Source organism: Bos indicus, chromosome 24, assembly GCF_029378745.1.
Source record: "Bos indicus isolate NIAB-ARS_2022 breed Sahiwal x Tharparkar chromosome 24, NIAB-ARS_B.indTharparkar_mat_pri_1.0, whole genome shotgun sequence".
NCBI lineage: Eukaryota > Metazoa > Chordata > Mammalia > Artiodactyla > Bovidae > Bos > Bos indicus.
In genome coordinates, this window is record NC_091783.1 from 4,132,373 (window position 1) to 4,150,154 (window position 17,782).

Consider the following 17,782-nt stretch of genomic DNA (forward strand, 5'->3'; position numbering starts at 1 on the left):
TAACAAATAGTTCCTCCAGACTGTATTACAACTTTATGAATGACAAAATAAATCCCTCATTTTTAAATCTACCATGATGTACATTTAACAAAATTACATCTATGAAACCTCAATATATGTACTCTATTATTCATACATAATAAAAATGTTAAACCAGGGCTTAGAGCCTGTCATGAAATGACAAAAGCCAGATAACAAAGGACTAAGGCCACTGCTTGACTTTCAGAAAACCTCACGTGTTTTACAATTTGTTTTATGAAAATAAGTTCACGCTCTGATACTTTGAAATGTTACCAATGTAACTTGTCCTTATAAAGACTAAGACCTATTCATCCCTGGGGGGCTTTCTGGAACTACACAATTCTGAGCCTCAAGTGCTGGAAAGTATCTGCCTCTGTGCAGCGAGTATGGACAGTGTCCATCCAAAGGGTCCTCTCTCCGGGGGACATTCCGGCAGCCCACCTGAACGTGTGTCCTGGACAGAGCCTGAGTGAAAACGTGCGTTTCTGCCCTGCCCCGTGCACGCTGGAGGAAAAGGTGTCACAGTGTGTACTGCACGTAGTTTAAAAAGGCCCAAACACCCACCCACCACAAACACGGATCTAGACGGTGCTGGACGGTAGGAACAGAGAGGAAAGAGTCAGGCCTGGTTCTCAAGAAAATCACAGGCTACTAAGTGAGAAAAGTCCTTCCCAAAGATAACCTCAATGCCAGGAAGAAAATGGAAAAGACGTCGTAAATTTAAAAGAAGCAGCAATTAATGGGGCAGGGCAGATTAAAGAAGCCTCCCAGAGGTGACGTTGAATTTAGATGTTAGAAGACAAGTGGAGAGTGGAGATGCAGAGCCATCAGGGAAGGCCACGTGGGGGGCCGTGTGGGGAGTCACAGAGGTGGGCCCTCTGGGTCCCAAGATGCCAAGGCCACTGTGGCTCAAACAGCCGCTGCCCCTCAACTGCGGACGTCACCCCAGTGTCCGCGAAACCCGGGACCTACATTAGGCTGATTAAATGGTATAAACACTTATCCATCAGAAACTTCTTGTTTAACTGGATTGAGAAAATATTAAAAAGAGGTCTGCCTCACATAAAACTTGCTCGTCATCTCCTCTGTTGTGAAGGGAGTTACACAGTAGGTCAGTTCAAGGACGTACAACAGTGAGAGACAGTCGTGTAAAGGGTACAGCCTAAAGGGCCAGACGAGATAAGCACACATATGGATGACGGTGTTTGGTTCACCCTATATCCCACGGCCCATATAAGTGCCTGGTAGCCAGAGCTGTTCCATAAATGACTCTGGACGAGTGGGATGAAGGGAGCTGGTGATGAAGCGCCTCCTCCTTACCTAATCTCACTAGACTCAGAGCTAGGACATGGGATCCCTACTCAAAAGCAACAGCGTCATTCAGGCCTCCTAAGGCTGCTCATCCTCAAACCACTTGTGATTTCGCCGAAGAATTCATGCTTTAGAACTGTGGTGTTGGAGAAGACTCTTGAGAGTCCCTTGGACTGCAAGGAGATCCAACCAGTCCATTCTGAAGGAGATCAGCCCTGGGATTTCTTTGGAAGGAATGATGCTAAAGCTGAAACTCCAGTACTTTGGCCACCTCATGCGAAGAGTTGACTCATTGGAAAAGACTCTGATGCTGGGAGGGATTGGGGGCAGGAGGAGAAGGGGACGACAGAGGATGAGATGGCTGGATGGCATCACTGACTCGATGGACGTGAGTCTGAGTGAACTCTGGGAGTTGGTGAGGGACAGGGAGGCCTGGCGTGCTGCGATTCATGGGGTCACAAAGAGTTGGACACGACTGAGCGACTGAACTGAACTGAACTGAAGAAATGTCACTAGTATATTTTTATGTGATTTTCTAATCTCTGCACATCAGAATAATTTGGAATATATTTGCTTTAGTGATACATTTCAGACCTGTAATGTCCTTTGCCTTTCTCCTGGGAAGCCCAATCTGGGTCCACACAATTGAGAAACTCATGCTCAAGTAGAGGCATGTTAAAAAAAACCCAAAACTATCCCTATTAATACATAAACAATCTTAAATATCCATCAGCTGGGGAGTAGAAAAATAATGAGTTTCATCATAAAATGGAATATCATGATGAAGTTAAAATGAATCAATGAGTTACATTTATAAGCATGGTTTAAACAATCTCAAAAATGTAACTGCATTGAAACAAAACAAGTATAGAAATATTAAATATTAGCATATGAGATCCACATGCAAAAACATGCATGACATCATAATTTGTCAATACTGCTTGTTTATGAGAAGAAGGGCAAAGGCGTCATCTGGGGCTAGAGAGCTAACTACAGTTGTACAATTTTGTTGTTTTTAAAAGGAAGACAAAGTAAACACGGCCATATGTTAACATCTTCCAAAGTGCTTTCACTGTTTGTGAAAATTTACACAATTCAAAGTGGATAATTAAATTAAGCAATCCAGTATTTCTTATGTTTTCTACATGACAGATAGAGTTAATAAGTCATACTGATTCAGCTCTATAAAAAAAACACAGAATGAGCAAGATCTGCTACAAATGAAACTTTAGTCAAACAATTAACTAAGTTTTATTAAAATATTAAATAAGTATTCAGTTATGATCTTTCAAAACTCTGGAACAAAGGTGTTGACGGATTCAAAATGATGACTGTAATGGAAGACTGACATCGCAAAACCTTAACTGACAGGTACTGCTGGTCTTCATGAATAAACACTAAACACAGAACATACAAAACCAGGTAAGGTCTGTATGATTCCTAGAAAAACAGTCCAATATACAAATGAATCTGTTTCAAAAATTTCTAAGTTACTCAAATACTACCAATATGCAGGTGGCTTTTTTGGGACAATGGCCACCATTTAGAATGATTATAATTTAATGATTATGTAATAAATATACAAAGAGATTAAATGAAAATAGAATATGATGGGTTTTTGCCCAGTAGTTACCATACAGATTTCTGCTAAGCTGCAAATAAAACTGAAAAACACTTACTTTCTTGAACAAAGAAGCACATAAAAAGACATAGAAAAACAATCACTAAAGAACAACTTCAATGCTCAATTAATTCCCATGAGTGTGTTACGTTGGAAAGGTAGCCAAAAGGCAACAAAGCAGAATGAAGCAGCTCAAAAACTCTGCCACAGTAACAAATGCAGTAACACCTGTACACCCAGGAACGGTGAGGTGCCTATATTGTTTTTTGCCAAGAAAACATTTGATTTAAACTATTTATTCATGCAAAACAGGTACTAAATCAACATGAATTACCCCCAAATTACTCCAATGTAATCCTGTTTATCTTATTTCTATGAAGTTTCAAAGTACTATATAATATATACACATAATATACATATGTTTAAATAAAATATGTAACTTTAAACTACATGGAAAGTAAGAATGTTTGTTTTCTCTAAGTTGAAAATTAAAAAGTACACTGACAGCTCAGTTGTAACTAGGAAGACACTCAGCATTCCTCTGCCCTTTCCTTCCAAATATTTGTGTGTGTGTGTGTGTGTGTGTGTGTGTCTGTGTGTCTGTGTGTGTGTGTATGTGTCTGTGTGACTGTGTGTGCGTCCTAGGACCAAAAAAACAACTTAGACTCAATGAACGAAGTTGTATCCTGAAATAAAAACTATACAATGCAACTACCCAGATCATTTAAATTAGGCTAGACTCTCTAGAGTGATCTGTTTCTGATTATATATAAAATATGAACATGATTTAGATCAAGAAGCCACAAAGACCTAAGATTAGAAAGGTTCCATGGACTAAATTCAACTCTTCAGGCTCAAGTGTGCCTTACAGAGAAAAGCTGGAGACTTGCTGTGAGGGCTTTTATAGGGCACATGCGGGAGCCTGCCACTTAAGCCAGGAGTCCTGAGTGCATTTTTGCCCTGAACAGGTGATAATTAGCCTAATTAACAGGCAAGATCGTTGTTAACTAGTTGGAAAAGAAATTTAACCTTGTTCTTGCCGAGGTCTGTCATTTTAAAATATTTTAAGATATCATTCAGATTCTAAAAGCTGTGAAACATGTTTTTCTGGCCCTTTTGGTTCTTTCCAAAGGTTGAAAAGCTTTGAAAAGACCTGAAAAGGGCCAGAAAACATATTACTGTAAGTCAAAATTACTTCTGGGAGGAGCCTTTGGTAGAATATTAATCCCAGGTTGCCTTTGTCTACTATGAACCCAGAGAATGACTCATTCCAGGGAAAAACATTCAAGGATTACAAAGGCCATGCCCTTGAGACTGAACGCATCCTTCAAAATCTCATTCCCATGAAATTTTTCTTTGTCAGAGAGACCATCAACCCTGGCTTACCCCAAATCATCCTATTAAATTTGGCTGGAACTGTCCCCATTTCACTGCCTGTGTCCAACCCTCCCCAGCACAACAGGGGTCAGGAAAGGCTCCTTATTATAGACAGTCAATATTTTCTACTTGGGGCTTCCCAGGCACTGTGGTGGTAAAGAATCCACCTGTCAATGCAGGAGATGTGGCTTCCATCCCAGGGTCGGGAAGGTCCCCTGTAACGGCAACCCAATCCAGGATTCTTGCCTGCGAAATCCCATGGACAGAGGAGCCTGGTGGGCTACAGTCCATAGGGTCGCAAAGAGTCAGAATGACTGAGCAACTAAACAACATTTTCTACTTGGTGGGCCATCAGGTCTTTGATGCAACTTCTCAACTCAGCCTTTGCGGCCCAGGAGTAGCCATGGACGGTATATAAACAAAGGAGTGTGGCTGTGTTCCAATAAAACTTTATTTACGAAAACAGGCGGGGGGCCTGATCTGGCCTGCAGATGGTCAGCAGCCAGTCCCTGGCTGAGATGAGGGTAGCATCCTCCCGCTCATTCCCCGCTGCCAGCCCCCCGCAAAGCACCCTGATCTGTCCCGGGTAGAAGGATCTGAATCAAGCACTGCTGGCAAACAAAGGTCCACTAAGCCCCCTTCTCAGGCTTTAAGAAGTGGTTTAGTCCTAAAATAGTCTGTGTTTCCTGCAGGGCTTTCAAAAGCCAACATGAGGAGCACAGGTGGAAGGAATTACGCTGCATGTTAGACCATTCAGGGCAGGCCGCCCCGTCCTCTTCAAACTACCCCTTTCAAGTGTGTCGCAGAGCTGGAGGGCCTGCAAAGTTGAAACAATTTTAACTAACCATAGAAGTCAAGTCCTAGAGAACAAAACATATATTAAATTGCCACAATCCTCCAGTCTGGACTAAATGAAATTTTATCGCTTCAGGTTAAGTGAGAAAACACTGGATTTATCCAAGGAAGGTTACAATAGCAGTTATAAATAAAGGACGAATACTACTGTTTAAAGACCAAATAAAAAGAATTTCTTTTAAATTAGTGCTCTTGCTGATATAAATAATTTGAGCTAAAATGACAAAATGCATTTCATTCTCTATTTATACCTTCATCCCAAACATCTTGACTAATGTTTCGGTCTTTACACATTTATAACACAAGCCCAACAATCTGCAAATTGTAATAGTTCAGCTACTTCTGCTTCAACTGATCAATAAAAATGAAGTATGTGTTGGAACCTACTGTGTGTCCAGCAGTGATTTATGCTATATGCAGACCTTTAAACGAATGAAAGATACATACACCTCCCCAAAGGGAGCCTACGACTCAATGGTCAATGCTCCTGTCACTGAAACATAAGTGCACCCCCGTGTGTGGGACTTTGGAAAAAGCTTAAGATGTTTAGAAAAGCATGGGTGAGTACAGATTGAAACAGATGGAAAGGCTTCATGGTTGACGCAGGGCTTCAGATGAACGTGAAAGAGCGAATGGACTTCAGTAAGAGAGGTGGCCAGCAGTGAGAAGCCTGGAGGAGGCGCAGGCCGAGGTGGGCGAGGTGATGTGTGCGAACCCTGAGTTACTCTGTTACTGGGAGGGGTGGGGAGCAGGCTGAGCAGAAGGGAGAAATAAAGTTCATCCTTTGAGCTGAGTCAGATTTAAATGGCCCTGATAACAAGATGGAGACATTTGACTTTGAGATGACAAAAGGAAATGCCGGTCTATTCTTTATTTTTCTCTGCTCTGCACCCCCCCATCCTCTATCTTCCATTACTTGTTTTTCAAGATTATTCGATTATATTAAATATTTCTAAGGAGCTAAATGTGGCTTTATCCTCCACGAGCACTCATGATCAAAAAGATACAGTACACTTGTATACAAGCCACAAATATGTACGTGTCTGGGGGAAAACCTACCATAACAATGTGCACATCTGAGATTGATGATAAACCCATTTGCACACAGTCATACAAACAGCACAGCAGCGCTAACAGCAACAGCTATGTTTCAGGTTGTATACCTATGGATGCTATAAAAATGTTATTTCAGAGCTAAGAACCTCGGACGGTACCAGTTGCATGTCAATGGGAAAGGTTTTACTAAGTTTTCTGATGCCACTGTTGCCAGTTACAGTGCTAAATACTTTAGAATGAACTGGTTGGTAAATATAAATAAGATAGAATTTTATTTTACTAATAAGAACAAACAGGTTTATAGAAAGGAGGAAAGCACAGATTTTAAAAATCAACTACAAAATCCACTAAAGCTATTTTCTTTTAATTTTTAATACATTAATATTAAATGTAACTGATATATTAGTGGAAGCTGAATATGAATAAAAACTTCTGTCCTAATTCACCAAGAAACAATGATTTGTAAGGAATTTATAAAAGTCATAATACAGTCTTTATATTGTGGTATTGGGGCTTCCAAGGTGGCATTAGGGGTAACGAACCTGCCTGCCGATGCAAGAGACACAAAGAACGTAGGTTCAGTCCCTGAGTGGGGAGGATGCCCTGGAGGAAGGCATGGCAACCCACTCCATCCTGGCAGACTACAGTCCACAGGGTCTCACAGAGTAGGACACAACTGAAGTGACTTAGCATATATGCACAGTGGTGCTATTATGCAAAAAAAAATGTTTAATTAACAATATAATATGAAATTTTCTTAGGACAAATATACATTGCAGAAAAACATCAGACATCTGATGAACCATCAGATGGTTCCAATCCCCTCTTACCAATAAAGCTGACACTCTCACATGAAGAGAGCTGCTCAGTTCCTGCCATGCCATGGACTCAGAAATAATATTTGGGGTCAGATATTCATGCTGCTGGGGAAGGAGAAGTTAATAAGTGTCTGGCCTTGGGCAGGCTCTCGGAGCCTCAGGAGGACCATGTAATTTTTATTCCTGGTGTGTATTCACATCAATATTTCTAAAAATACTGAGCATGAGACATCTCTTCATTTCATATTACAGTGTAGATCACTGGTGTTCTATAAATAGTGAATCATGAGAATTACCTATTATTTCCCAACTGTTTAAGACAGCGATAATAAGAAAGCCATGCTTTCCTGCTTGGATTCCTTACGGCAATCCCTGCCAGCTCTATCAGGCTAGTAGTTTTCTTAACAAAATTAAAAAGCCAAAGACAACAAGGCTGATCAGAAGCAGTGCTTGGGTAATACCCCTAACGGAGGAGATTTCAGTCTGTTAATGTGACAGCCCTGTTAGAACCAGCAACTGACACCAGCATATACAGTTCTCGGCATATTAACATGGGACAGTGGACCACGATTATTTATTCAGAATGTGACTTCATACAGGACTCAAGTACACAGTAGATTGAGTGGAAGTGAGCAAAACAATATTTCTTTCTGCCAAACAAGTTTAAATTCACCTTTGATATATGTATAAAAAAACTGTGTGTTTTTTCTGAAAAACATACACTGGACCATGTTCCATAGAGCCGTGCACCTTACGCACAAGCAAATATGGTATGTCTGCACTCTACCCTGTAGGTCCTCATGTGTCTACTTTGGAAACAGAATTTCTAGACATTTGAATATACTCGCCAGATTTAGAAAGGGCTGTCCACCCTGACGGTGACCGTGTGATTTGTTGAAGCAGGAAAGGCAGCCTCTCCAAACTTAGGTATTTCATTGTCCTGGCCTTTGTCATCATCTCGGCCTTCCAGCGTGTCAGCATGATCTAGGGAACCATTTGAGCTCAAGGTAAGATTAGCTGGAAGGGCTGAGATGTATGGCCCAGTAATCTCAGAGTTCAGTAGGAAATTGACCCTTTCGGAGACCTTAGTCCGAAGAACAGCAGTTACAGTACACTTCTAGAGTAACTATCTGGGAGCCTTTGTGCGCTGGAGCATCACCAGGACACGATGCACGTTCAGAAGATGAATTCAACGTGGGTACCATAGAGTCTGACGTGGATCACAGCTGGCTTTAAATCACAACATTCTGACATTCAGATACATAGAAATACGTATTGCAAGGAATTTTCCCTGCTCCTTTCTAAATCATAAGTTCAAGGGAAAGTGCCAAAATTGGATTAACATAAAAAAAAATTCTTAAAGAGTCTTAAAGTGACTATGATTCAACTAAGAGTAAGTAAATACTAGCAATCTCTCTGCCGTTTCTCACACATGTCCACCACGCAATGGGCATGATGTAGCCTGCAATGAAACAGTAAAACTACAGAAAACATACATATTTGAGGTGAATCTGGGTGGGAACAACCTCCTAAATGTAGGACAAAGCAATGAATTTAGCTTCCTTTCAGTAGTAATGAGTACTATTTACTTAAAAAGTTGCATGTGTACAGCTACAGAATTCTTTTTACAAAATAGATTTGTGGACTTCAGCTCCTTCTCATATGTTCTAAATTATTTTGAAAAGATAAACTCAGATAGGCATCTATAAACACTGCATATAGATCATTTATACTAATTTTTCAAATCTTCAACATCTCAAACAAAAGACTATACGGAATAGCATTATCATTTATTATGTACCTTCCAGCATTCAAAATATTAAGCTAAATTTCTTTCTAATATAATTAAGTGCATAAGCAAAAACAACTGGAAGGATGTAGGTGATAAAATATATTTATACTTGGCATAACTATAGTGTTAGGGCAGCTAAAATACAGAATTAACTGGAGCTATCAAAATGAGGTTAACAGCAAAAAAGACTTCAATTACGGGCTGGGAAGGAATAAAAATGAAAGTCAAAGAGGTTGCTAGCTTAGACTTTATGATATAAAGAAAACAAAACTGCTCAACTCTTTATATGGCTCTACTCTCTTTTTATTAAAGATTTTTTCAGACTGAAATACATGAACATGAATTAAAGTCCAAGAGACTACTTCATGTAAGGCGTTAACAAGCAGACTTTTGCCCAAGTGGAGGCACCCATGAAGGCACCCTGAGGGTCAGACCTCACTACGTGTCCAGAAGTGCCAGCTGCCCCAGCAGAGTCTCAGGGATGCAGCACATGGGCACAGGCACCCAGAGAGCATGCCCAGCAGGCGGGGACTGCAGGTGCCCTGTTCTGTAACTTAGCCACGTCTTGCCCAGCCTGGCACACTGGCGTCTTCAATACAAGTCAGACTGCAGCCCAAGAGCGAGACCTGACCTGCCCATGGCAGCATGAAGCACACCCGTGCTGACAGCCACGCCCCTTGACCTGAGAACGTAAACTTCAGCAGTCACCTCAGCGGGTTCCCCCTTGCCTCCCGAAGCCTGGTGACCCACCCCACACCTTTGGTGGTCTGTACTCTGAGGACATCCATTTATATCTGCAGTCTGGTTGGGACTCCATTGCCCACTCAACAGTTCCCCCTGGGTGGCTAACAGGCTTCTCAAATGTAACGCATCTATACCTGATTCCCAGTCTCCCCTGATGGACCTGCTCTGACAGTGGTTTTGCCCATTAACCACATCATTAAAGTTAATGATGTGACCTCACTCTTCCCACTGTTCAGGCCAAAACCATGGCATGATCCATGACTCTTTATCTCATCCAGTCCACCTGCATGGGCTGCACTTCTCAGATTGATTCAGAGTCCGGACACTTCCATCTGCCTGCTGTGGCCACTGGGGTCCAACCCGCCACCCTCCCGTGTCCAACAGAGCCCGGCCTCTGCCACCACCCCCCGTCCTCCATGCAGGCTGTTCTCTGCACACCACACGGCAGACAGTGGCTCCGCTAAAGCCTGAATCAGACCACGCCAGGCCTCTGTTAAATACCCTCCAATCTCTCGCAGAAGGAAAAAACCCAAGTCCTCGCAGGGTCCTCCAGAGCCTGGTGTGGCCTGAGCTGCCATCACCTCTTCCCCACTCCAAGCCACCCCGAGCGCCCACCAGCACAGGGGCCTCTTGGCATCTCTTGGCAATGCCCCCACAATCCTCTTCAGGATATTTGAGGATTTTGCCTCTGCTCAAAAGACTCATGGGACTGGGCCCCTCTGCTCAGTCAGGCCTAGATCACCCTTTCACTTTCTCTCTGAGGCTCCCCGTCATCTCCTATAGAAAACCAGCCCCCTTCCCAGCTTCCCGGGTGGTGTAAAGAACACTCCTGCCAAATCAGGAGACTTAAGAGATGCAGGTTCCATCCCTGGGTCAAGAAGATCCCCTGGAGGAGGGCATGACAACCCACTCTAGCATTCTTATCTAGAGAACCCCATGAACAAGGAGCCTGGAGGGCTACAGTCCATGGGGTCGAAAAGAGTCAGACAGGACTGAGAGAGTAACACTTTTCACACTTTTTAGGGCCCAATGCAGGGCTTACCACAGAGTAGTTACCTAGTGGATAAGTGCTCAAATAATAAATTAATTAAGTATTGTAAAAGAACAAAATTTATCAAACTTTATTTTAATATGCAACGCATCAAAAAATACACACACACACACATACACACACACACATACATACATGTACGAACAAACAGAAACCGTAGGGACAGAGTCACTGTGAATAGCAGTAATCCTGGGTGGGAAGTGGGACTTGGCTGAGGGAGCCCAGAGGAAGAGGAAAAGCATCAATCAGGGAAACGGGAACTTCTACTCAGCACCTTACAGACTCCTGTACTGCAAATATCTACCAACACACATTCCATTGTAAAAATATATATGGATAAGCAAACACAATTTTAGGAGAATAATTGAATACAAGGAGGTTAGCTAAAAGAGATTTTTAAGTTAAACTTAAAAGAATCACTGATTTTATCCACCACTGACTTTTCTATGCCATACTTACATACAGTGTTAAACAGCTGAAAAAATCAGAGTGCTGCAGAGAGAAACAGGTGAAATATTTACTGAGGCAGTATAAAATCAGATCTCTAAAGAGAAAGACATTTTTTCCCTCAATTTTTGTAATCAAAAACCTCACTATATTTATATTCAGATAGGTCAGACACCAGTGCTAATTGATTTTATAAGCCTATACTATGAATGCCATAGAGCTGACAGCTAATCATAGATACTCTTCACTGCAATTAAAGAATCTTCTGTTTGTCACAAGTGACCACATAATCACAGTTTTGGAAGAGATGGTTCTAGGTATTCAATAATGAAGATATTATCACATTTTTGTGACTGTCAAGCCAATTTTCACTAAAGACCCATGCTAATGTTTTGATTTACTTCTCTGTTACACAAGAGCCCTGATCCTGTTGTGGCTTATTTGCCACTCAAAAGTTGACTCTCTACCACCTCACCCATATGGACTTTTGAATTGCTTACCACTTCCATTTATCTACATTCCCTAAAACACCAAACGATTCAGGGACATTAGATTTTCAGCTTCTTGATCTCTTTCACAGTGATAAGGGCAGGAAATGGTGTATTAAGAAACATTTATAAAATCTAATAATCTTATAGAACTAAATTTTACTGAAGGCTCAAAATATGGCAAGAAGTATTCTGATAAATGACATTCCCAATGACATGTTTAAAACTGCAAACAAAGCTGCCTGCAGGAAACCATGCCACCATGGTGAAACCAACAGCCACACTGACATCGACGTGGCTGAGACGCCAGTGCCTTGGCTGTTCTCTAAGCCTGAATCTCTATACATGTCAGGTGCAGTGGAGTTCAAGGAAAATACTGCCAGTGTATGTCCCAACAATAAAACCCTGTAATTCTAATTTCAACCAAATTTCCACTGAGTGAGGTCCTAAGGATGTGTTCCCAAAGTCATGAAGTGGTGCTACCAAAGGCCGTCCTCTCCAGGTTCGGAAAAAGGTTGTGAGGCTGAGAGTCAGTGGCATGTATCTAGCTGGGATCAACCAGCCATCACAGTTGATTCTCTGTCCTGAAAGGCCCTGCACCGGCACCAGGACAGCAGAGCGTCTACCTGGGGGCGCCCAAGTTGCCTCTGCTACACACAGCCGTACACCCCAACTGCTGCTCACTTCCCGGGGGGGAGTTGCTGCTCGCTTCCCAGGGGGGAGTTCAGAAGTGCGTCCTATGAAGGTTCTGACCACAAGACTAGGGTCCAGGACTGAGGTGTCCTCTTTGTTTAAAGCAACCAAGACTGTCCCAATCATTTACAATTAGAAGAGAAACCATTTATTTGCTAAAATCAAACTAAGATTTGAATGACTATTTGAAGAGGCTGAATAATCTCACAGAAATTTTAAAGAAAATTCCTAGTTTCATTGCTTAGCCAAAGAGTGAATATCAAGGAAAATGCTACTCACATTTAACACTTGCTACAATCTAGACATCATGGGAAGGTGCACTATTTTCCCTGAACAAATATATGAAAACACTGAATTCAGTTCTAACTCTCTGAGTGTCAACTCATAAATTCAGATTTTTTGAAGTTACTCTGTAGTTTTATTTATTTATTTATACAAAACTGATTTATTTATGGCAGAAACCAACACAATATTGTTGGTTTAATTAAAAATGAATTTAAAATGAATTAAATTAAAATTAAAAATGAATTTTAAAAAAAGAAAAAAAAATTCAGATTTAAAAAGTTCCATTTTTCCTCAAGAATAGGATCTAGTTTACAGATTCTTAAATACTGACATTTATAAAGTCATTACTATTCACACTCAGGAAATAAAATAATAAAAAGGTGTTGTTAAAATGAAAAGCTAAAGGGTGCTGAATATACCACATACCAAAGTCAATGAAATAAATATATATATATATATATAGTAAGTAAAGCAAAGGCATCTTAACAAACCAGATTCCCTGTGGACACAGCTATTCAATAGTTATTGATACGGTCGGCTGCTTATTCCTAGAAACTATAATTAGACATGATGCTTGCTGTCCACTTCCTCAAGATGTAAAATAACCACGCTAAATAAAGTTATTCCTGTCCAGAACACGTTGCCTATTCTTTTAGCTGAAAGCAAACCTCTAGTAAATTCCTATTTATCTTCTTGCCAATCAAGGAATGAATGACTGACACTAACGCACCCTTATCTGGGACTTATGTCTGCAGCACATTCTGCTAAGTGATGTCATTGCTCGAGCAGACGAAAATAAGCAGATTATTACAGTGACTAGGAGCAAACTAAACATTTGGGGTTTTGCATGGACAGATTTACACACTGTCTGTCAGATAAAGCACAGTTTGCCTGCTGCTTACACAACAAGCATGTGCCTGACAGCTCCCTCCCAGGGTTAGTATCTGATTACATAAATAGGCCTTCCCCACCATTCCTGAAGACTGACAGTCTGTCTTAGTTTAAAGAGCAATTTCGGACTATCAGCTTTTCTGTCTTGCACGTGAGGCCGATGAACATCAGAGCACTTCCTGGAGGTCCAATCAGGTTTTCTCACCACCTGCTTCCGGGTCATATAAAATGTGGTGGATGCAACAGAGAGGGAAAAGACAATTTGAAAACTTTTGGCCAACCCAATACTTTTGATGACTGCTTCTGAGGCATGTATTGAAGGGTGAATCATGTCAACACACTTATGTGTGTGTGGGGGTCCACAGTATTACCTTTGAAATAATTCAGAAGCATATCATGACTTCTTTAGAGCTAATGGCTTTATTTATAAAGTTAAATATGAGGCATGATCACACAAAAATGTTACCCATTTTTATTTTTACACTTGTCATATTTTTTTAATGAATTTTTGAAAATCATTCCAGCAAGGTATTGAAACACCAAAGACTTCTCAGAATGGCCATATGAGCACTGAGCTCAATGAAATGTTTAAAAAGTAACTGACAACTAGTTAACACCTTTCCTATCCCCATCACAATACTCAAAAGAAGACTTATCAATCAACACTCTAGTGACTGTTGATGAGTGAAAATATGGCTTAAAACTTACTTTGACAGCAACAAAAATGGTAGTCAAAAATATTTATGAGCAGACGGTGTCTGTATAGATGCTATGAGGTTCTGTACTTTGTTCTGCTAAGCAACACTATTAATACTGCAGCAGCAGCAGCAAGAAAAAACAGCAGCGGTGTCACTGAGGTCCTACAGCCCACCAGAAGCTCACTTACAAACTGCCCTGAGTTAAACACTGATTATTAATCATTACAGATTTCTTCAAAATATAAAGCTATGAGTTTTCCATTCAAAAGTGGGCTGGCTGATCAAGGTGGATGAATTTCTTCTCAATAATGAAAAAATGAGGCAGTACTCATTTGAAAGGCGGTACTGAGTATCTTAATTTTATTGTCAAGAAACCAGGTGTTTCTTAATTTTCTCCCTTGGTCTCACACTATATGGGAGCTGTTACAAGGATAAAAATTCAGTTATTAATATCTCCACTGTTACATGTCTCTTGAACGTCCGCTATGGGCCAGATCCCATCCTGTGCTCTGGAAACACAGAGATAAAAGGACCCAGGCCTCCATCCTCAAGGTACGTACAATCTGATAAGGAAGAGAGACAAGCAAACACAAATTATATTTCAAGGTAGCAATTTATCTTTTTACAGATAAATGTATTTTTTAGATTCAAATGGCCATCTTTTTCAATATTAAACAGCTCTCATTTTCAGGACGATTATCTGTGAAACCTATCCTATACTTTTCTAGTGAAAAGAGGTACTTCCTCCTTAATCTTTGTGGTTTGTTTTGTTTGCCTCCTAAAAAAAAACCATCTCAAGCCACATTAATTATTTCATGAAGCATGGGCCTGAATAATACACACATAAAAAAAGCCTACCTAAAACTACAAAAATGTGTACTCTTTCCTTCCAGAATGGTTCCACATGAGCTTTTTACACTCTTACACATTAAATACCGACATTTAGCTTAAAACATCTTATTGCCTAATACTAAGTGTATTTTGTCTTTTTCATCTGTTTCTTGACACCAACACTAATGAACTGTCACAGAAATAGTTTTGGGAATCACAAAGGGTGAGGTTCCTTACAACGGTAAATAATCAAAGTCATAAACACAATATTGTCTCTAGTAATTTCAGCCATAACTTTCAAACATTCATACCCAGACAAACCAGATGAAATATGTCGCTGCGGGTCAGTTCTGATGGATCCCTCAGAAATATCAACATTATTGCTTTTATTTTATTATGTACCACACTTCATAACTGTACACTGCAGAGTACAATAAAAACTCCGCTACACAGCGTGAGTACTTATTAAGCAGGTCAAAAGTTACTGTAACAAATACCTTGTTCAACTCGGGGTCCATTAATAACATATCTCGTTGCTGCTCAGATGAGGAATTTTTTTTTTTTTAAAGATGAAAAAAGGGGGCAACAAAGAAGAAACATATAACAGTTTGAATCTCTTATGTATGCGATTTTCCTTTATATGTACATAGTTATCTACTGGATTTTTCACTGCAATCATATGCCCAACAACTCTGAAATAACTAATTTAAAATTGGGATGAAAAAAGAAAAATGAAAGGTGATTAAAGAAGGATAAAAAGAACCAGCACAATGCTATTTGTAAGAGTGCAGAGCAGCTGGTTGTGACCGTCCCCACACAGACCTGAAGGTAAGAAACAGCATACACTAATAATGCCAGTCTCTCAAAGGCTGTATCGATTTAAGTGAAACACACATACAGAGGGACTGCCAAGTTCGAACTACACTGCAAAATCAACCAAGAGCCACTTTTCCTAGGTAGGTGGTATGGCCACCTTTGCTACACAAGGCAATGTTTCTACAAATAAAATTAGCTAAATTTGAAGCTCACCACTGTAATAACAAAAATGGGAAACTATAAATGAGAGGAGATTAAAAAGGAAAAAAAAAAAGCAAAGCAAAAGATATTGAAGGTATCATGGGACATTTACATTGTGAGTAAGCAATGGAAAACATTTACGGACAAGTGGGTGATACAAAGTGGATGGTTTTCATCACTTCTGGAATGAAGGACAGGAAGAAGACAAGCATAGAGGGATGCGGAGAGAAAGGGAGGGAAAAGCCAGCAGCCCACAAGCACCACGCGTCCGAGGACACTGACGGCTGGAGAGCAGAGGCCATGCGATGGACCAGCCACCAACGTGAAATACTAGTAAACATAATCAATCAGCAAAAGCACATACACAGTGCACTCAAGAACTCAGCAGTTCATTAATTTTCACCAAACAAAAGCCACTGTATCAATTCTTAATTTTCATATAATTCCAAAACGTGACATTGACTGCAAAGCAAATTTACAGCCTTACAAGTACGTGAGAATGTCACGTGTAGTCTATTTTCTTTTTAACTAATGACTGACAATCTTTGATTTTTCTCTAGAATTTGTTATTAATTTCTTATCACAGGAATCAAGATAATTAAAAGGAAACTCACCCAGTGAGCACTGATTTACTTAGGTAAATAAGAAAGTTAAATATCTACAAAACACTTGTAAGTGTTACTGAGGAATATGAAATAAGCCTTAAGAACTACTAAATATAGTCCGGAAGTGTGATTATTCCCTAAAAATTAGCAGAAGGAAACAACTTATTCATAAATCACATTAATCAGTGGTGTTTCAGCCATCTGAAACGTGTCGAATATTCGCATCTGATGTGCCTGTGAACAGTCATTGCTCCTGGTGTACAAGAAATGCCGTAATTGGTTTAAATCGGCCTGGCCCATCTGTCTTTAATACTCTTATTACAAGGCAGTAAGCAGAGAACTATTAGAGCTGCAGTATAAGCTGTAAGATCTTTACTCGTTCTTAAATCATTTAAAAATAATGAGAGCTTTAGCCTTTATCTAATTAACGAGTGCCTTCTTTGAATTAGAAAAACTGTATCATTTAGCCCACGGTTGTTTAGTAAATTGGCTTGGTGGCATGCAAGCTAATGCAGGGGAGCAGTTCCAGCGTCTTGTCCCTGGCCTCTTATTACTTGAATTATAATTCAATGATCACCTTAGATCATGGGCTATTCATAAATCAGAAGGCTGACATCAGATGAAAAATTGTATTAATATATGAAACTTATTATATAGTACAAACTGCTCTCTTGATAAATTACATTGTTCAAACTTGACAATGATTGCATTTAAAACATTATTCCTGTTTGCTGTTTTACAGACTGAAACCTCTTCATGAAAAATTTACAATGCTCCTCTGTGTTTTGGAGTCAGAGGGCAATAGGAGCACATGGCAGACAGAAACCATACTTTAGATGTGCTGGCAGCTGCAGAGGACAGAAAGCACTTCTAAGGGAGGAGGAGCCCCTCCGCTGCATTTCCTGCACCTCCATCTCCGACTTTATGAAGATACTAATTGCCCTCACCAGCAGAAGCACAGTAAATAATAAAATTTTAATTTCAGCTTACTGGATTGCTTTCTTCTCCTATATAGGTGTTTCAACGAAATTTATAGTCATAAATGTTTCACAGAAATTTATAGCATGAGAGGAAAAAATAAAGGGGCAAACCCATGAAGTTTAATTTGAATTGAGGCCGGGCTCCTTAGATGATGCGTTATGACAAATGCTTTTCGCCAAGGCTGACTGGGTAACTCAAGC

General features: G+C 40.3%; 1 protein-coding gene across 3 annotated transcripts in view; it reads right to left on the minus strand.

Moving 5' to 3' along the window:
* ZNF407 (zinc finger protein 407) overlaps window positions 1–17,782 on the minus strand; it is a 387,088-nt gene that overhangs the window by 163,244 nt on the left and 206,062 nt on the right. The window contains exon 5 of one of the 3 annotated variants that reach the window (XM_070778649.1): window positions 1–14,711. This exon is cut by the window's left edge and continues 1,774 nt beyond it. The exons of the other annotated variants lie outside the window; for them this stretch is intronic. Within the exon in view, the coding sequence (XP_070634750.1) occupies window positions 14,696–14,711 (16 nt within the window). The 3' untranslated portion in view covers window positions 1–14,695. The remainder of the gene's footprint in view (window positions 14,712–17,782) is intronic. 3 annotated transcript variants of the gene reach the window in all.